Here is a 21,581-nt window from a genome sequence, read left to right on the forward strand (position 1 = left end):
GAAGCGAGACCAATTTTCAGTCTGTGATATAGTGTGTTGGAAGCTTTTCTCCATCATGTAGCCTCTGGATGAATGATATTTTGGCACATTGCCTCATATATCTGCTCTTTTAAAGGAACAGTAGGAATCTTCAGTTATTTTTTGTTGCCTGACCATTTTCATGCTGTAATACTGTGTGTAATGTCCACATTCACTGAGGACTATTGGGATTGACTGGGTAAGATTTCCAACAGCTGTAATGGAGACACTTTTTGCATCAGTAGTTTGCATTTTTTAGTCTCTTCCCCTCCCCGTCCAATGGGGTTTGAACCCTAGGGAGATATTCCCTAGGTAATATACTGCAGTACTTCAGTATGGCAATATATTATACTCCACTTTCTGCTTTCTCTGGATGGGTGTAATGAAAGTTCTAAAATGAAAAGCCTGGTAGCCTTTAATAGGAATCCATCTGTCATAACAATTGATGTTTTCCTTCTGTGTCATTCTTGAGGTTTTTTGATCTGTTACAAGGTGATGATGATGGTGGTTTAGATGCCGCAGTTGCAATTAACTGCTGACCAATACAGCCTGTAACACCCCCCCCCCCCCCCATATGAAGAGGGCTGAACTTCTGAGCCCTCTACATATGCTTCCAACATGTACATCAAATATCGGATGCTTCAACTCGATGTACAACTCGTAGTTACTAAAGGGAGTCTATCAAAAGGGTGAAGCATATTAAACCAGCAACGTCATTAGGTAGGCCAGGCTCACTCGAATGTAACATCTTTTTTTTTTTTTCATGAAAATCTGGGCCTCTGTTGTGAAGATATTCTTTTATTTCAAAATATTCAAGTTTGGAGCAATGGAGCTGCCTTCAGTGCTTCAGATTGCAACCCAATAAGCCCCACTTTGCTTTGATAAGCCCTCCTTCCTTTCTCTCTTCTTTGTGTGACAGGACCAAGCTGAAATCTGGCATTGTGTTCTGGTTTTCATGCCAGCGTACAAGAGTAGTGTGGAACATAGCAGTTTGGAGCAACTGCCCCTGGAATCATCATGGGCAGCAAATAACACCATACAGATAGGAGTGCCTTTATCCACTTAATTCTGAAAGCAGAGTTCAAAGGTGGTGATTCCAAGTCCCTTTAGACAAGCAGCAGTGAGAAATGTTCCATTAATAAATGGGACACTCTGTAGGGAGTTGTAATTGGAGTCCTCCAGCTCTTTCAGCCAATGTAGTGTCATTAAACAAAAGAATGGCAGAACAGACATTGAGTAACCACAGCACTACCTTACAAGCTGTAAGAGAAGGGCATGTAGACAGCTCTACATAGTGCCTGTGAATCATGGAAACTGTGGTCCTTTCTATTGGTGATTCCACAGCAAGCCCTGGCAGCATCAAAACAAAGGTGCATCACAGGACTGGACAAGATAAGAATGAAAAATAATTAGTTTTTCAATATGTCGGCATTGTTAGCATGACATGTACTTTTTAGTAGTTTTTTAAAGGCTTTAGAAGCCCCTTTAATTCAGGTCTTCATTATGTATTAACTTTTTTCAATTCTCTTTTTAGTGTCACAGTTTGATACAGAATTCTTCATTAGTGGAGTGGCGCCTCTCTGTGACCAGTTTGTGATGCTTTTCTATGTAAAGGAGACATCTAATACGGTAATCACCTCTTTCTACACACCATTTAAGAGTACTCTTATATGCTGATCGGTGACTCTCCTCAGACAAACCTCTTATTTTGGGGGTATATATAAGATATCCTGTTGATAAAGAGTAACAAAGAGGAGTCAGTGGTTTACATAAGGAGAGAAGCAATACTGCTCTTATGGGGTTCATGTGATCGGGGAAAGATGAAGTTAGCTCTGTTTTCCCTTTAGACGGGTGGGGAGAAGCTGTAGGGAAGCCGCCTATTGGACACCTCTCCTAGAGCCCAGCACTTTTGTATTTTATGTATTTTCTGAAAGGACAATTCTTCAGAGTAAAACAACCTTCAAGTGTAATCTGGAAATCAGACATTGAGTCATGCTTGCTTGCGCTTAGGGCAACATGAGCCGGCCGACTGGTTCCCTTCGTGTACAGTGGACTCTAAAATTGTAATATTAATTTGTTCTGAGATTACCATTAATTTACCAGTAATTTGAAACTATTGTGGTCTGATGGTACCAAATGTCACCGAATTAATTAAAAATGAAGCTTTAGGAAAAATAATCCAGTACAATTGATCCTATCCTATCCTTCCTACTAATATTAGAAATGTGAAAGTTTGTGGGTTTGGATGTTTGTTCCTCAATCACGCAAAATCGGCTGTATGGATTTGCATGAAATTTGCCACATACATAGATAGGTACCCCGATTAAAACATAGGCTACTTTTTATCCCGGTAAATGACGTCACTACACGACTGCAGTGAAGGAATTTAGGTTCACACAATACTAAACGACCTGTGATGACATCATCACAGGTCCTTCAGCCTTTCTAGGATAGGATCATGCTAGACGGTGGGCGGAGCTACACACTATTTTGTGGGCGGGGCTATATAGGATGAAGCTGGACAGTGTGAAAGCTGAAAGAAAATGGAGTCTCATGGAAGATCAGGAGACGACAGAACATGCAGTCTGTGTGTGGACAAGAGGAGTATATCGGGTGTAGAGTTTCAGGTTTCAGTGAGTACGACGGGGAATGTGTTGTTCTGCCTCTGATGGGGGAGGAGGAGAACTTTGGCACATTTCCGCAATATCCGTTCAGCCCTTTGTTACACAGAAGCTGCTCAGACAGTCACATAACAAAACCCCTGTAATCACAATTGCCAGATATAGCAGAGCTTACGCAGTGCTGCATGCAAACATGTACATACAGCTGGGTATCCTACGCATATGCAGCAATGTAGCAGAGCCGAGAAGCGGGAGCAGGCTGATCGAACTTTGGCACGTATCGGCAACATGCATTCAGCCCTTTGTAACACAGAAGCTGCTCACACACTGACATAAGAACACCCCTATAATCCAAATGGCCAGATGTAGCAGAGCTTAAGCTATGCTGTAGCACAGCCGATTACGCTCTCCATATGCAGAGATGTACATACAACTCAGTATGCTGCGCATATGCAGCGATGTAGCAGAGCTGATACGCGGGAGCAGGCTGATCATCCACAACAGCAATTGGCTAAATCTAAGCGGCTCAGCGTCAACACCAACCCGCAGACGAAGTTGCAGGCAGATGCTAGTAAACATAAATCGTAAAGTCTTTAGATTTCAAAGTCAAAAACAGCTGCTGGAAGGACATAGAACAAATGGTACATATAAGACATACATGATATACAGCAAGAAAGACTTGAATAAACACAAAATCTATATAAAAAATATAGCAATTTTATTGAGTAAGAAAATACATAGAAATACATAGTGGTTAAAAAGAGATACATGGGCCAGGTGTAACAAAAAGCCCTCAACTGAAGGTGCTATAATGTATGTAATAACACAGTGTGCACTACAGTGCTGGCAAGAGTAAATGAATCAATATTCACACAGATGATCATCAGAGAAAGATACCACATATAGTTGTTAAAGGAGAATAGTCCATATAACATCAACTTCAATAAAAAGTAACCATAATAAAGTCCAAATACAGATCTTATAAGTAACTGTCATGGTATAGTCCCTATACACAATGGTAATACTGAACCCAACAAACACTGAAAATATCCACAAAATCACACACAGGCTACTAATAAAGTAAGACCTGTAGACATGATGATGAATAGCAACTAGCAGTCCCCAGCAAAAAGACGGTTACAGTGTCGAGGAACCATCTCAACGCGTTTCACCACCCTGACGTCCTCAGGAGGATCCACTTCCAAGTTGGCGAAATGTGTTGTAGAGATCCCTATACATGATCGTCTTTTTGCTGGGGACTGCTAGTTGGATTTCTTGTGGTCATAAGTTTAATATGAGGGGATTTTTTGTATTGCCATACATGATATATAGTACTGTACTAGACAGCCAGCCAATGTATGCACTGGTGACATTTGTCCTTACTATGATGCGCTGATTCGTTGGAGTTTTGAGTGGAATGTGTTTTACCCATTGGTTGGATTTTTCCATCAAATATGTCCCCCACAGCTTGGCAGCGTTTGTGGCAATTTAAGTTAAAATTAGTTTTAAGTAATGGTTAGGAGTCATTGTATACTGTAAATGCTGAAATAAAGCTTGCAGCTATTGTATCTTGTGGGACCGCTGTACTTCTGCTTGATAATGGAGAAAAAAGTCAGTTCTATTATTGCACCTCTGATGAAGAGGGTTTTGTCATCCATTTTGCTTACAATATACATTTTAGTGGTGTCTGTACTAAATGTGGAGAGTGAAGACACTAAGGGCAAAGCAGGTCATGATACTGCATTCAGCGGGCCTCCGTAGTAACTTAGTATCTCACATTAACAAGTATACAGTATCGTAGTAACACATGATACAGGGACAGTAGTCTTTATTATAGCTGATATTTTTGCACTGGACTTAATATTCTTTTGATCGCTATGGTAAGCTGGCATAAACATCATAAATTTTTAAAATCTGACAATTGTATCAAAGTATTGAATTTGAATTTGTAGGATAGGCAATAATATAAATACATTTTTTTTCCTGCATAAAATAGACGACCAGGGTTACAGTAAATCCATATAAGATTTATTATAACGTCATGCTTTAGGCTGATCTTCTTATACTGTAGTGTATAGACCAGGGGTGCTCACACTTTTTCCGCATAAGAGCTACTTATAAAATGACCCAGTCAAAAGATCTACTACCCAACTTCTTGTGAGTTGGGCCTGTGGGCAGGGCCTGGGCCGCAGCATTGTCAGATTGACATCGGATCCTGGAGAGGTAAGTAAGATTGTTTATTATGTTCTCTCACCTCCCCTGGGGCTTCGATTATACTCGGGGTGGGGGGTCTGAAAAGCGGTAGTGCGATCGCGGTAGTGCGATCGCGGCCTGGCCCGGACCTATTCACTACCGCCCACCGCGGCCTATAGTACAAGGGGAAGCGGGGGCGGCAGTGAACAGATCCGGGGAGGTTGGTAAATAGGCCACTACCTGCTGGGAATACTTCAGCAGGTAGTGGCCTATTATAACAAACAAACAAACATAAAGTTCTCATACTTACAGACCTTGATGCTGCTGCTGCTCCCGCTGCATCCTTTTCTCCTGGCAGACGTCTGCGTATGAGCGCAGGCGGCATGATGACGCCGCCTACGCTGAAATGTAGACGTCTGAACCAGCAAGGAGAGCAGCAGCTCTCCTGCGCTGGTTCAAATAATAATAATAATAATAATAATAATAATAATAATAATAATAATAATAATAATAATAATAATAATAATAATAATAATAATAATAAAAATAATAATAATAAAAATAATAATAATAATAATAAAAATAATAATAATAAAAAAAAAAAAAAAAAAAAAAAAAAAAGTCACGCGATCGACCCATACTTCCTTTGCGATCCACCGGTAGATTGCGATCGACATATTGGGCACCACTGGTATAGACTGTGGGTAGGGTTAGCACATATGAGCTAATAATACATAAGTAATACATACCGCAGCATGGTCATGGTATGTGGTCACTGCCATAAGTTATGTTGTGGAAAATAATGGATAAAACGCGTGAAATGGTTTTATTTACACTGCAAAAACTGTGCCATTTATTCCAGGATAAAGAGCTTTGTGCCAGGCCTCGACTTGATATTATCCAGCCTTTGGCAGATTCCTGTGAAGAAGTTTCTTCAGATGCTATAACAGTCCGGGGCTTTCAGGAGAATGAGTGTCGGGATTATCGTTTGGGTAAGTTGTATTGTGCACTGTAGGGTCGGCTTTCTGCACCTGCCGGCATGCTACCTCTCCTAGCTGGCGCAGTCACTGATTTACACAGGCATTTAGTCATGCTAATGCTGAACTTGCCCATAGGGCAGGCACACCTATCCCCTTTAAAAGTCAATTTCATTAGCAGCCGCCCTGCCTAAGCAACAAGGTTCTAGTATGCTGCTCTGGCCCTTGGTACATTCATGATTATGACCTGCTGTTCACGTCCTGCCTGCTACTCGAGTTGACCACTGGCTTGAACGTGACCTGTGATCCTTGCCCTTTGCCCTGACCATCTACCTGTACTAGGCGTTACCACTGAACCATAGTTGCTGGGATCTGACCATTTTCTTGCCTAACCCTTGATGCAGCTTTTCAGACATGATTTCATGACCTTGCTATACTCTCAATATGTTTATCACATATCCTATTTGTTGTTTTGTAAATGATGCAAGCCAAGGTTTTTGCAAGCATGTTTGTGTTGTATTGAATTTGTTTGATATGAAAACTTTCCATCATTACCCTTAGCAGAACCTAATGGCATCAGATTCTGCCATTTGGCAGGGTTAATGATAGCAGTATTGGAGGTCTTCATGAGCCCCCCTCCCCAACAGATCCCTCCTCTCTGCTCCGTAGTATATTTAATCTGATCCCTCTACAAGCTGCTGATCTGTTTTATCACCACCATTTACTACTAAGAGTGAATTATCAGTGTAGTAGCCTCAATAGCTAAAAAAGCATTTTTGTGTAATAAATATATTGCAGAGATCCTTAAAGAGGACCTTTCATCAGATCGGGAACATGCAGTTTTATATACTGCTGGAAAGCTGACAGTGTGCTGAATTCAGTGCACTGTCGGCTTTCCCGATCTGTGCCCGGTGTAAAGCGCTATCGGTCCTGGTAAAGTAGCGCTTTACAGTCAGAAGGGCATTTCTGACACTTAGCCAGGGACGCCCTTCTGCCCAGCAGCGCCTGTCGCGCTGTACTCTAAGACTGGGGAGGAACGCCCCCTCCCCTCCTGATAACACTCTTCTTTGGACGAGCTGTGTGAGCAGTGTGAGTACAGCGCGATAGGCGCTGCTGGGCAGAAGGGCGTCCCTGGCTAACTGTCAGAAACACCCTCTGACACTAAAGCGCTACGGTAACGGGACCGATGGCACTTTACACCGGGCACTGATCTGGAAAGCCTTTCCAGCAGTATATAGAAATATATGAAAGGTCCTCTTTAATACATTTTGCAATATTGATTAATGGTGAAAAAAAGTTGAAAATGTAGTTACCCTTTATTGGTCACAATTTTTTCATGTAAATATACCAGAATAGTTAGCCTTTCAACTTTTTATCTTAACTGTTTTATGAGTTTGAATCCTATTATAAAGGTGAAAGTATGTGAGTTTGGATGTTTGTGTGTTTGGATGTTTGTTCCTCAATCACAGCCAAACGGCTGAATGCATTTTGGGGAAATTTCTCTCACACACACACACACACACTTGCCAGGAAAAGGTAGTAGGCTACTTCAAATGTGGGTCACTCACCCCAAATCGCCACCGTACCCCACACACCACCTATTGGTGCATGGCAGGCTGTGGGCGGGCTATAGAGCCAGGGCTGCGGCACCATAGATTGGGGGCTGAATGTGGGCGTGCAGGGACACAGTGAACAAGATGGCGGCAGCCCACATCGTCCCGGAGCCGCAGCTATACTAGGCCACCTGCACACATTGCGGACGGAGGAGGCTGCTGCACCTGATACTCCACATACAGGTCAGTGCAGCGGGGGGAAGGGGTGTCCGGGGAAGGGGGTGTCCCCAGGGATCAACCACATTCCCCGGCTTCATGTCCCCCTCCTACATCGGCCCCAGTGTAGTAGCACTCACCTTGGCCACGCTCCCTGCCGCTCTCTCCGCTCGCTCAGTGCACATATTTCTCGGGCTGCTGCCTGTGTGTGACGTATATGAAGCAGAGCGCAGCCCGGCTTCATATATGCGGCGGGCCTTGCTCTGCCGCATATAGGACACACAGAGGCAGCAGCCCGAGAACTATATGCACATAGCGAGCGGAGAGAGCAGCAGCGAGGGAGCGTGGCCAAGGTGAGTGCTACTACACTGGGGCGGATGTAGGAGGGGGACATGAAGTTGGGGGCAGAGATGGGGGGGACATGAAGCTGGGGTAGAGATGGGGGGGGGGGGGGGGCAAGAAACTGGAAGCAGAGATGGAGGGACAAGAAACTGGGGCCAGAGATGGGGGGGCAGAGATGGGGGGACAAGAAGCTGGGGTCAGAGATGGGGGGACAAGAAGCTGGGGTCAGAGATGGGGGGACAAGAAACTGGGGGCAGAGATGGGGGGACATGAAGCTGGGGGCAGAGATGGGGTGACACGAAACTAAGGGGAAAAGATGGGGGAGGGACAAGGAACTGGGGGCAGAGATGGGGACGACGACGACACATAAGCGGTTCAACGCCACCGCCAACCCGCAGACGAAGTCGTGGGTAACTGCTAGTCATCCATAAATGTAAAACATTTCTCTATAGCGACACTTATACCTTATGTATAGAGATCACAAAAACCGGCGTCCCCCAAGTCCCCTGTGTAAATGGAGCACTAATGTGCATGCATGACCATTCTATTCACATCCATAAGAATGACAGAGATGGACAAGTACAGGCTTCCATTTGCACAGGAAAGTCGAGTATCTTTGTTCTCATTGTTGGAAGTCTTAATAGTCCTAATAGACCCCTGGTGATCAGTCACTTATCCTGTGGATATAGGTAGGTGGTGGTTAGAGGAAAAATCACTTCATAGACTATAGTATAAATGGCCGATTCAGTTGCCTTTCAAACATTATATTGTTCCAGACATGGAATTAAGTTGGTTCTTGAAAGGTCATATTGCCTCTGACAACTTTATCTGGTACTGTGACAATCTCCACACATGTTATCCTTGCTGTCATAAGAGTCCAGAGTGACTGATTCTTCTCATATTTGTGTAGGTTTCCTCTTCTTTCCACCCATAGGCTATTTGACTTCCTATGTAATTGACCCGATTGTGTGTGAGTTTTGTGGCCAGTGATGTGAGTGCTGCTAATCTATGTAGATATTATACGTCACTAACTAGATTCTCTTCTTCTTTTTTTTTCCACTTATATAGAGTATTCTGAAGGTGAATCACTCTTTTATATAATAAGCCCAAGAGATGTTGTTGTAGCCAAGGAGCGTGACCAAGATGACCACATTGACTGGCTATTGGGGCGAAAGAAATATGAGGTATTTTTAAAGTTTTTCTTTGCCTATTGTACTTTTTTTGGATTGCCTATTGTATTTTTAAGGGGAAATCTAGGGAATAATAAAGTTTACAAGTGCACTGCTTAAGCTTTATTACTAATATACACTCCAGAGCCCCATTTATTACCTGTTTGGAGGGCACCTAGAGAAGCTGGGGGCCTTGGTTCTCTGCCTCCCCTGCTGACTGTCCACCTCTGTCACATGACTGGCTCTACATTACTCAATGGACCTGCATTGGGAGTAGAGGAGAGTCAGTGACACCAGTGAGCATCGGAGTTGCTGTAGGGAAGACTAGAGAAACAGCAGGTCTGGCCTCCTCAGCTGCAGTTATTAGAAATAGTGGAACGGGACCCCTGTGCTCGAGATTTTGGGGATCTCAAAGACGGAACTAGCCATGATCAGACATTTATCTTCTATCCTGTGAAAGAGGATAGCCATGGGACAACTCCTTTAAAGGGGTTCTCCAAAGTTTTAGCATGTTCAGAAATTCATGACTTATGAAGTTGAAAATTCAGCACCATCTGTTAAAATCCACTTTTTTTTTTATTTGTTGTTAAAATAAAATGGATTGTAACTTATGGCAATAGACTGCATTCCATTTTATATCTCTTTTTGGATTTGTACCTCCTCCCGATGGTCATAGGTGTTTGTGCACCTTCTACAACTGATCATTTATCTGCCAGTTGGAAAAACTTTGCATTTCTCATATGGTAAGCTGTATAAACATATTTATACTTTCTTATTCAAGACTTATCCTTAAGAAAGGTCCTCATTATCAGATCAGTGGGAGTCTGACAACCAGCACCCCCATGAACTGGAACTATACAGTATATTGTGCCGAAAGCAGAAGGTTCTGTACAGTGTATTGTGGCTGTGTCAGAGTACTGTTCTCCATTGAAGCTAATGGCATCAGAGATGCAGTACTCTAATATGGCCGCTGCAAAATTTACAGAGCCTTCTTATTCCAGTCATGTACATTGTATAATTGGTGAAGGTATCTATGGTGAGACCTCACTGACCGCCCTTTTTCACCTTTCCTATTAATGCTTTGGTGTCTTTAAGACTTGTACATCGCTGTCTTCACTGCAAGTGCCTTGATCTTGTGTATTAAACAGCCAAATGTATAAGTAAACCAGAGGCAATCTTCTGTATATGCTTAGCATTGCTATATTATCATTTTACTAGCCAGTAAACCCTGTGATGCATACAGTATTCCCCAATGAGCTAAACAATTATGGTAATTTACTTTAGTTATCCACATGCTACATTTTGCTGAATATTAATTTGTTATTGGTTTTTAATGATTTTTTCCCCTCTGATGTCTCCATTTAAGGAAGCTCTGATGGCCGCAGAAATTAGTCAGAAGAACATTAAGAGACACGAGGTTTTGGTGAGTTTCCCAGACTGTGATTTTTGCTAATTACTTTTTATTACCAAGCTATAAATTCTGCTATCATGGGCAGAATAAAACTGTGAAAGACATAGAAATAATGTGTGCACTAATGAAACGCTTCCTCGCTGTAACAGTTCAGTACTTGATGTTGCACAAATGCTCTTGTCCTTGTATTTATGCGTATTTTATCTTTCAGAAAATTGGCTTAGCTTATATAGCACATCTCGTGGAGAAGAAAGATTATGAAATAGCTGCCAGGTAATAATATTGCATTGCTTTATTTCCTGGAGTCTTGGCCTTTGTAGATTATTTCTGTAGAAAAGGTTCAGAAGTAGAATAGTATCTTCTCATGAGTAGCAAAAAATAGGGGTTCTCTGATTTTAATTTAATTTGATCCAATATCTTTATACCTAGTTGACTATGGAATGACACATTCTACACATGTACGACTATTTGTTCTACCAAGTTTTGGGGAGTAGTTTGTTCTGTTCAGAGGAACATAGCAGCAATCTACGTAGGCTATGTATAAGATGTCACAACATTTTCCAGAGGTGTAACTTGAAACTCCCGGACCCCAATACAAAATCTGTAATGGGGCGCATTAATATTATGTGCCATTTAGAATAGAAGTAGATTTTGTGTGGCAGTAGGGGCCCCCTCAGGTTCCAGGGTCCAGTAGTAACTCTTACCCTCCTATAGCTACGCTCCTGGCTTTTTCCATATAAACCTATAAAAAAGAAATTAGTGAAGTATATAAGTGCATGTTGCAATGGCCAGGGTTACGTTTGTAACCCCAGCCATTGTAAGTTGTTCTGTAGTTGATACTTTTCAGATGTCTCTTGTATATTTGCAGCTTTAGACCTACATATATGTGATGTAAGAATGTCTTGCAACCAGTTAAATGGTTACAGACAGAAAGTTAGCCATAGTTATGACTCTAAGTATAATTTGCTTTGGAAGTTATACAAAACATAGGGTGGCAGTCTCCACTATGTATAGAGGTAATTTCTATTTGTTACACTGGTTCTCCTAGACTTTTGTTATTGATGGCCTAGGGTTAGGATAGTTCAATAATATCATATCAGAGGGATTCCTATATCTCACACCACCACTATTGGTTGTATATGAAGCCTGATAGTGGAGGTGCCTGGTGCTGGCCCACCATATTTCTGCTATTCATGATCTGTCCTAAGGATGGGCCTTCAATCTTCAGGTTTGAAGAATCCTTTTAAAAAAAGTCAGTGTACTCCCAATATATTTATTCTACCTTATGGTGCACCTAAGAACTTTGCATATTACCATTCCTCTCTTATTCCTCCTAGATATATATGAATAAATTGACAACTAGGTGTTACCAGTCAGACGTGTGTCCTGACACACATCAGTGCTGACAGTATCAAACTGTTGGGAACACACTCCTTTGGCAAGGAAAATGGGAACATCGAGTTGTCAATTTATTTGTGAATTGCTAGGAGGAATAATAGTGACTGTAGAGCGGCTAAACCCGCCAGTCTTTTATTGTGTATAGGTTCTTTCTGACTCATTCCCAACAGTATACAAGTAAGGATTGGACAGTAGTATTTCACCTACCCTGCATTTGTTTGTGGGACAATAAGCCACTCCCAGATATATTTTTCAGTAGCTTTCTCCCCCCATCGATTTATTACATATCCATACTGTGCTGAGCCAAACATGTATGTGTATAGTCAAGAGATATAGCTATGCCTAATGCTGGCAAAATAAAATGACTTGAGACTCAACATGCAAGAGGTATAGAAGAATTTCAAAAGATGGTAATCCCATGAATGAATCTTATATGTTATGAATAGTATAAACTGGAGAAAAAACATTTTATCATTTATAGTGCTTCAGCAAACTGCACTGCTTCCTTAAGGTTTTCCATGAGCTGGTAACAGTGGCTTCACAGTCCCTGACTTGTCACATCTCCGCTGTCACGTAATAGCGGTACCTCATTTAGACTTGATGATCACAGTAGCGAACTATAAAAGATCTACTAATGCACATAGCCTTCCCCGCGCACCTCTGAAGTCCTATTCTCTGACCTTTCAGCAGCCGCTAAGTGGCACCTGAAGTGGACTCTCTATAAAGGCACTGATACACTATTACAGCATTAGTGAAATGGAGATTGGTAAAATTAACGTGGGGTTCAGCACATCAAGAGCACACAAACTTATGTGATTCCTTTTTTTATAGATGGCATAAGACACCTTAAGCACAACTTTGTACTTACTGGCAGATAAAAGATGTAACTAGATATAGTAAAGTCAGGCTCAAATTGTTAGACAGTGCGATCCACTTAAGAGAAGTAAATTGCCTAGCTGCAGGCTATGCCGGCCTCAGCATGAAGCTGCCTATACCATCATTAGCACAGTTTAAGGATCTTGGGCTCTACGGGTAGTGAATGAGACACTCCATGTAAAGGTCACTTGAAAGTGAACATTTATCCCAATGTGTAGGAAGAGCCATTCTTAAACACCACTGTCACAAAAGAACATTTTGCTTTATGTGTTAAGCAGCTGATACAGCAGAATATACATTAAATACTGTACATAATAATCTGGAAATGTTACACACTTACTATTTTCTGCAATAAAAGTCTCATTGTTTTATCAATTTCCCCCTGAAACTGGTGGCACATTTTGACCTACAAGGACGGCATATTGACAAGCAGAAGCGTAGCTTGAAACTCTTGGGCTGTAATGGGGCCCGTCTTTACCCTGTGCCATTTAGTAACGTGATATATTTTATATATTACGGGGCTCCTCAAGGTCTGCTACCACCGTGCCCCCTATAGCTACACCCCTGTTAAGAGGCGTACATTTTCTCTTGCTATTTTATATTTCTTTTACTTTTTTTTTTTTTTTTTTCTTTTTTTTTTTTCTTTCTTCTTTTAGAAAATGTCAGAAAATACTTGGCAAGAACATGAAGTTGTGGGAAGATGAAGTTTACCGCTTTAAGAGAATAGGACAATTAAAGGTAAAGCGTAAAATATTTTTCATATATTTTCCTATTACTGAAAGGTTGCACTTGTATTAAAGGGAGTCTATCATTAGAAAAACACCTTTTTAAACGAATGGCATGTTGGAATAGTCTTTAAAAGGATACTCTACTCCTACCTTCCATATGTTTCTTCTCTCTGCCATTTCTGATAAAAAAAAAAAAAAAAAATGTTTCTTCTGATATGCAAATTACGATTGTGGAGCACCAGGGGCATCATAGCCTCTCACCACCCTTTAGCTGATTGTGCTCGCTCTCCTCTGCCTCTTCTCTGGATCTTCTGCCTTATGCAAGCATTGGTATGCAGTACGCTCATGTAGCAGACCACTGCAAAATGGTGGCCCATCCATACGTCGTGTTACATAAACTGTTTAAAGTGAAGCCACATTTATCCCTTTCCCAACACTGGTCCTATATGTAGAGCTGAAGTCATAATACAATGTATGATGCATACTTGAGTCTTTCTCCATACACGCCATACACATCATACACAGCAGGTAAATGCCACAGAAAAAGTGACCTAGACATGATCAGTAAGTGTTAAGACAGAGGGAAGGGTCTTTTTCTTTCACTCAGATGCTGCCCCACCCAAAGCTAAAGCAGAATACACTGTAATATTGAAGTATTAAAGGGGCTCTATCATTGGGAAAAGTCATTTTTAACTAAGCACATACATACATACATGCATACATACATAGCCTTTAGAACACACACCTACCTTTTGTATGTAAATTGTTTCAGTGGTTTTTGAATGAGCCTGTTTTTATTCATATGCTAATTGGCTTCCAGCCAGCACAGGAAGTTCCCAGCAGCACATGTCTCTGCTATTCTCTCCTATCTGTGTGTGCAAACAGGAAGCAGGAAGTCAGCAGCAGTCTGTGCTGTACACACATGTAGGAAAGAATAGGCAGAGGGTGCACGATGAGACCTCTCGGGTGCACCGAGAGGCTAATTAACATGTGAATAAAAACGGGCTCATTCAAAAACCACGGAGGCGATTTACATACAAAAGGTATGTGTGAAATAGCCTTTCTAAAGGCTATGTTAGTATGTGCTTAGTTAAAAATGACTTTTCCCAATGATAGAGCCCCTTTAATTTTTTTCTAGGTTGCTTATATTATCTGAAGATCTCTCCCTTAGTAGTAATAGTAGTCTACTCAGCTATCTATGAGGTTGTCAATCACTGATGGGACCAACTTCTTGACTCTAGTTACTGAATCACTGATAAGACTGCCTTCTTCCAAAGCATAGATAAAGCAAAGATGTAAATGGCTGACAGGTTATATTGAATCTTATGTCTCAAAACTATACATCAATCTGATAATCTCCTTCTGTTTTATAACATCCTGCATTTTCATGGTGAGTTTAAAGTGAGTCTATTACAACCAAAATCTTGTCTAAATCATTTACATTGCTAGTTGGATGGGGGCAGTCAGTGAACAGTTTTGTTTTTTTTTAGTCTCTCCAAAAGTCTTTGATTTTATTGAGAGGAAGGATCTGGCTGGGCCAAAGACTTGTCTCTAAACTTTACAGGCAGTTCTTTCCTCCGTAAGGGTGCATTCACACTGAGTAAACGCTAGCTTATTCTGAACGTAAAACACGTTCAGAATAAGCGGCGTCTAAAGCAGCTCCATTCATTTCTATGGGAGCGGGGATACGAGCGCTCCCCATAGAAATGAATGGGCTGCTTCTTTCACTCCGTGCAGTCCCATTGAAGTGAATGGGGAGTGCCGGCGTATACGGCAAGCTCTGCTCATGCCGGAGCGTACACGCCGGCACTCCCCATTCACTTCAATGGGACTGCACGGAGTGAAAGAAGCAGCCCATTCATTTCTATGGGGAGCGCTCGTATCCCCGCTCCCATAGAAATGAATGGAGCTGCTTTAGACGCCGCTTATTCTGAACGTGTTTTACGTTCAGAATAAGCTAGCGTTTACTCAGTGTGAATGCACCCTAAGGCTTGGTTTCTGCTTAGATGTGCATTGTCAGGTGTGAGATTATAGATAGAACTGTATCTATCCAAACCATGTCCAATTAACTGAATTTACCACAGGTGGATTCAACCAAGGTCCTGCAAACATCTTCAAGATGACCAAAAGAAATGGGTCCAGAGCTAAATTTCAAGTATCCATAGTAAAGAGCCCTGAATACTTAAGTCTTTTCAAAATTTTAGTTCCTTTTAGTAAATTGGCAAAAATTCTGAAATTTGGTTTTCACATACTCATTATAGGGTATTGAGTGCAGGTCAATGGGGAAAAACGTCAACATTCTGTTATTTTACTACAAATCCTTAGTATAACAAGAGGTGAAAAAAGTGAGTCTGCAGACTTTTGAATGCATTGTATATGCTTTAGTAGGGGCGCTTAGTGACATACCTTTCTTGCGATCTTGCTACCTGGAAAATCAGATATTCCATAAGCTCATATCCCTTTATATCTTGAAGTATCGGGCCATAAAGTGCCCACCTTCCTCCAGCCTCAGCTGGAATCTTTGTACCATATGGAGGAGGGTGGGGGCAGAGGGGGAGGATCTGCAGGCTACAAAGAAAATGTAAAAAAAAAAATGTTATCCCCTCTCCTATCAATATCATACTGTACTTTTGCTCTCTGTCACATAGAGTGGTAATGTAATACCCTTTAAGCCTAATCAGAGGGGTGTTCTTATGTAATACCCCTCTGAGCCCAGCTATTTATTGGCAACATGACCCAGACATTTGCCAGCATCCAGATTGCAACGCTAAAAGAGTTGCATCAAACACAACATATACACAAATATCCATCATCAATAAAGTTTACATTTGTCCATATCCTGTCAATACCTGAAATTTAGGGGGTGTTCACATGTAGGAATTTGACATAAAATTTGAGCCTGAAATCTGCCTCTTGTTCATTTCAACAGCAGCAGCTGATTTTTTTTTTTTTTTTTTCTTTTTTCTTTTTTCCCCTCAGCTACCAGAAAAAAAATAAGTGTCTTGTTTGTTCTTCAGGTGGATTCCGCCTTAGAACTCCCTTTGAAATAAATGGAAGGCAGAAAATACACCTTTTACTTTGGCACAGAATTGGAAACTGAACAAGCAAAATAGGCAAAATGCTTCTCCACTTTTCAGGCTCAATTATTTTCTGCATATTAGCATATGTAGAGGGGAGGAGGCTGAAAAGACACAATAATAATTGTTGCAGTTGCTACTCTTTGCTATTCTAAGAGTCAGGTAGCTGTTATAACCCTCCGTCAGGGGCAACTGATCTGACAGGCGCAGCTCACTTAGTTTCATTGCAAGTAGCAAAATGTGTGCACTTTGAATCATTACTGTTCTGGTTAGTAAACCTTTTTTTTCCCACCTGATTGTGTATTCTCATTTATTATATTCCTATTAAGGTAACTGATCACTTCTAGAGCATTGAAATTTTACAAAAAGGAAAATATAGCCAATTTGCTAGCCTGTGCCTGACAGGCGCAATGCCCCTAAATTCGTTATGAAACATGCGTGTAGATAAGAGGCTACTTGTACACAGGATGAGGCAATAAATCAATTAACCAGCCGACAGCAATCTCCTAGTCCCTATGTAGAGTTCTGTGTGTGAAGCTGGATTCTGAGTCAGATCTCTTTGTCTGATTAAAGTTAACCACTTCTGGGAACGCCCATAGACTATATACATTTGCTAGGAGGCTGCCTTGTTCTGCAAGGACGTACTGTTACGTCCAAGCAGAACTCTGCAGCCGCACAGAGATCATGCAACTACTGAAACTGGGAGCCGGCTGTAACTTCAGCCGGAGCTCCTAGAGAGAAGCTAGGGAAGGTTTATTATTTTTTTTAAAATGCAATTTGTCCAGCAAAAAAATGCAAGGCACTCGTAGATGAAAGGAAAAATAAATAAGCCATAGCTTTTGGAAGACAGTGAGTAAATTAAAAAAATGGTGGTGGCAGAAAGGTGCCGCACATCCAATTGTTAAGACTGGTGTAACACATGCCAATCTTAATATGTAACATTCTGTTTTCCTCATGGAGATGTTTCACATTTTTAAGCACAAATGATTCATTTTTCAGAAAGGAAGAATATATCATTTACAGGGTTTTTTTTGCTGAAAAGCTTTAGAACTTAACTAAACAGCTTTAATGGTTTTATAAATTTTCGGCGTTTTAGTTTAAATTGTCCTGCTTTACACAGACCACTAGGTGTCACTGTTGGTATTGTTACTTACTTGTATAGTCAGTGGACACTGGACTGCTTAGGTCTCTTTATGTGAGCGTTCATGCGTAGGACAGATTATAGGATTATGACGTGCTGAGATCTGCTGCATATACAGTATACTGCTCCATTTTTACTCAGAATATAGCTGTGCTATATTTTTTACTCTACTATCAGAGGTACATACTATGAATGCAGATGCAACTGGTGCCAGTGTCTTAAGTGACAATCACTAAGTGGAAGCTATACTTCTCATTTTAAAGGGACAGTGCATTTATTGATTAATTGATTAATTAATATAACCACATCGTTATAAATATCTACAATATACTGTATGCAGGGCTGTGGCCAAATCACCAACTCAGATTCCTTCATAAATGACAGCTATAGTCAGACAGAATCTGTAGACCTCCTCTAATTCACAAAAAAGCAGGTGACGGAATTCTTCTGAAAGTAAATATGTAACAAACTATGCATCTATTAATTATACAATATTAATCACTGTAAAATGTAAATAAAATTAAAAAAAAAAAGTAATTTATTTTGGAGTTGGTAACGTTTTTCTGACTTCACCCAAAACTATCTCTGACTCCGACTCCACAGCCCTGATCATATCTGGCTTACGCTTTTGTTATCTCCACTGCTGTGAGATTTAGTCAATCGGGGGTGACTGGTCCCAATGGATTGTGCATAACTACCTCGTACAGTAGATCAGTCTAATATGTAGCTTGGTTTTATGGATCTACATTATTGTATTAGTCTAAAAACACACCTAGTATTTCTGGATGAGGGAGCAGGGACTAGTGGCATGTGTAGTTTAGCAGCTCTGCCCTATTCTTTTTCTATCATTGCTTCTAACCTATAAATCTGTTATTTAAAAAAAAAAAACTACAGAAAAGTTTTATACTATGTAACAGTGTTGTCATATATTCCGAGTATAATACTCAGACCTCATATTTGTTATGTCTATGTCTTACAGGCCATCAGTAAGTATCTGCCAAGAGGAGACTTACGACTAAGACCAGCAGTTTATGAAATGGTCCTGGACCAGTTTTTGAGAACGGACTATGAGGTATGGCTGAATTTTTACACAAAGTTTAACAAACCCCCATTAAGAAAACCAATTCTCATCAATGCCCATGTTGTCACAGACTATATGTAATACATACAGATGTAGCCAAGTTTAGTTAAATAAGATAACTTGCTGCAGTGTGATGTCATACAAAACCCATTGAAATGCCAAGTTAGTTTGCAAGGACTATTCATTACACTTAAGTTGCACGCTAAACTTACCATGTCCTTCCACTGCTGCTGAGTTTATCATTTTTACTGTATCTTAAAGACCATAAGCACAGTGATATAGAAGGTGAGTATATACAGGGATTGGTTTGAGCGTTATAGGACTCCCATCCCTAGCACGGTCTATAATGTATACTCTATACTTTTAAAGGAATATGTTGATAATAATGGAGGGGTCCCTGGAAGGTGACCCTGTGTGACGTGTGTAATACCTCCATTGTTCTCAGCATATGCATTTTTGATACCGCAACATGCCTAATGAAGGGCATCCAGTGCCCGAAACGTTGCTCAACAGCTATGTAATAAAATGTATACATGCGGCTTTCACTTGTACTATACATGGATTCTTAAACCATGTCAATTGGATATAATAATAATATATTTTATTTATATAGCGCCAACATATTCCGCAGCACTGTACAATTTGTAGGGTTCAAGTACAGACAAAAAGATACATTTCCAAAGAAATAATCATATATAAGCAAGCTCATTAGATATCGGAGTGCTGTCCATGCTTTTCAAATACATGACTCAGGTTAGGGATCGACAATTGACCCAAATCACTGTAATGAATTCATTGAATACTTTCCCTCAATTATAATTAATGAACAATTATTTTAGGACAATCCTAATTTTACAGGACACGCAATGTCACAGAATTTTTGGTTTTGGATATTCATGTATCAGAAATCCTGATTGGATAGTGTACGGTTAGTGGCTTATACGTTAGTCAGTGGCAGTGTGAGACAGGATGGCATAGATTGAAATGTATTGAAATAATTGATGTGATTATTGTTTTTAATTAATTGCCCAGCCATAACTCAGATTTCTTGAAAAGTCTATGGAAAGGACGGGGGGGCAGGGGTGAACCTTCCCCTTTTGCCGCCCGAGGCGAATGACAGAAAGCCAACCCACCCCCCACCCCCCCACCCCCCGGGGAGGAGGGGGCGGAGCGGAGAGGGTGGGGCTGAGCTGAGGAGTAGGGCTAAGCGAAGGGGCGGGGCTTAGCGGCATTCGCAGGCAGAGAACTGGCACAGAGATGACCTGCTCTCTGCCTGAGCGTGAGAGGAGGCTGCTGGAGCAGCGCTGCTTCAGTGGCCTCCCCAAACCACCGCTCGGTGCTAAGCCAGTCCAGGACAGCTTGTCCTGGACTGGCTTAGGTAATCAAAAATGCCGCCCTCCCTGGAGCCCTGACATAGCGCCACCTGTAGCGCTCGCTTCAGGTCGCCTCATGGGAGGTGCGGCGCTGGGGGGGGAGGATTGTGCAGGAAATATCCAAGATAGAAGATTTAGCCTGATTATATGAGCAGTAAAGAGGTCTTTCTATCACAAACAAAGCGTTTTACACACGTCAGTATAGGGCAATACTATATATGTATATATACTATGTATGTGTGTGTGATTATAATATATATATATATATATATATATATATATATATATATATATATATATATATATAAATTGTCATATACATTGCAAGTTCCTGGAGCTGTTTCTAAGTGAGAGAAACAGAGCAGATTCTCCTCTACTCACTGTGTGCATTGTAATGGCAGCTAGTCTTTTTCAACCACTGGACTGAAAACTAGAGATGTGGAATGCAGAGAAAGAATCTTCTTAATAGTGCAAAATATGTCATGTAATGATCAAATATACTGTTGCTTGTCACGTGCAAACACATAACAGTTAATCCTGAAAAGTCAACTAAGGCTTGGTATACATTTGCGTTTGGTATTCTGTTTGGGGGTGTCTCCATGCAGACTCCCCAAACGGAATACCGCACACATTGACAAGTGGGGAGCAATAAAAGCACACGGACCCCAAAACTATAATGGAGTCTGTGTGTTTTCTGTGCTGTGTCTGCATGAGTCTTGCGGAGAGGAAAGTAGATTGTGAAGTACTTTTCTTTCCGCATGGCTTGTACAGAGACCATGCAGAAAACACCCCATTATAGTCTATGGGGTCTTTGTGCTTTCATAAGCTCACCCCTTGTCAATGCGTTCGGTATTCCGTTCGGGTTGGGGAGGGGGGTCCCCATGCGGACTCTCCAAATGATATACCAAACGCAAATGTGAACGAGGCCTAAAATAACAGGTATACTCTAAAGAATTGCCTGTAATTCTGCTTCACTTCCTCTTTGATATGATGCTGTTACTGTATACACCTGCTCAGATTCAGTTTATTCTTTGTATTTCAGTGACCCTGGTTCGGTGAACAGCCCTCTATCTCTCTTCCTAATAATATGAGGTTATTTTCTTATGTCTGGGGCTATAGATAATATAGTAACTTTCCTCAGAAATCTAGGAAACAGACAAGCCTTATGTGATGTTTTGCCTAGTCTGTTCTTTATCTGGGAAATAATAAGATTTCCTTGTACTGAATGGCTCACATTGAAAGTCAATCTTTTTGATATATATTTTGTTCTTAACCTGTGTAACTCAGCAGGTGGTATAGTTATTATATTGCAAGTTATTTCCTAGTGTATTAAAAAGTCAGTTGGGGTTCACTTCCAGCTAGTTATAGGACCTTTGACAACTGACATTGACTTTATGATTATATTTT

General features: G+C 41.0%; 1 protein-coding gene across 1 annotated transcript in view; it reads left to right on the plus strand.

Moving 5' to 3' along the window:
- Positions 1-21,581, plus strand: part of VPS41 (VPS41 subunit of HOPS complex) — a 192,154-nt gene that overhangs the window by 131,375 nt on the left and 39,198 nt on the right. The window contains exons 11-17 of the mRNA XM_075271178.1: positions 1,553-1,647; positions 5,695-5,824; positions 8,989-9,104; positions 10,456-10,512; positions 10,712-10,773; positions 13,431-13,512; positions 18,700-18,792. Coding sequence (XP_075127279.1) covers positions 1,553-1,647; positions 5,695-5,824; positions 8,989-9,104; positions 10,456-10,512; positions 10,712-10,773; positions 13,431-13,512; positions 18,700-18,792 — 635 coding nt within the window. The remainder of the gene's footprint in view (positions 1-1,552; positions 1,648-5,694; positions 5,825-8,988; positions 9,105-10,455; positions 10,513-10,711; positions 10,774-13,430; positions 13,513-18,699; positions 18,793-21,581) is intronic.

This window comes from Leptodactylus fuscus, chromosome 4 (genome assembly GCF_031893055.1).
Source record: "Leptodactylus fuscus isolate aLepFus1 chromosome 4, aLepFus1.hap2, whole genome shotgun sequence".
NCBI classification, from domain to species: domain Eukaryota; kingdom Metazoa; phylum Chordata; class Amphibia; order Anura; family Leptodactylidae; genus Leptodactylus; species Leptodactylus fuscus.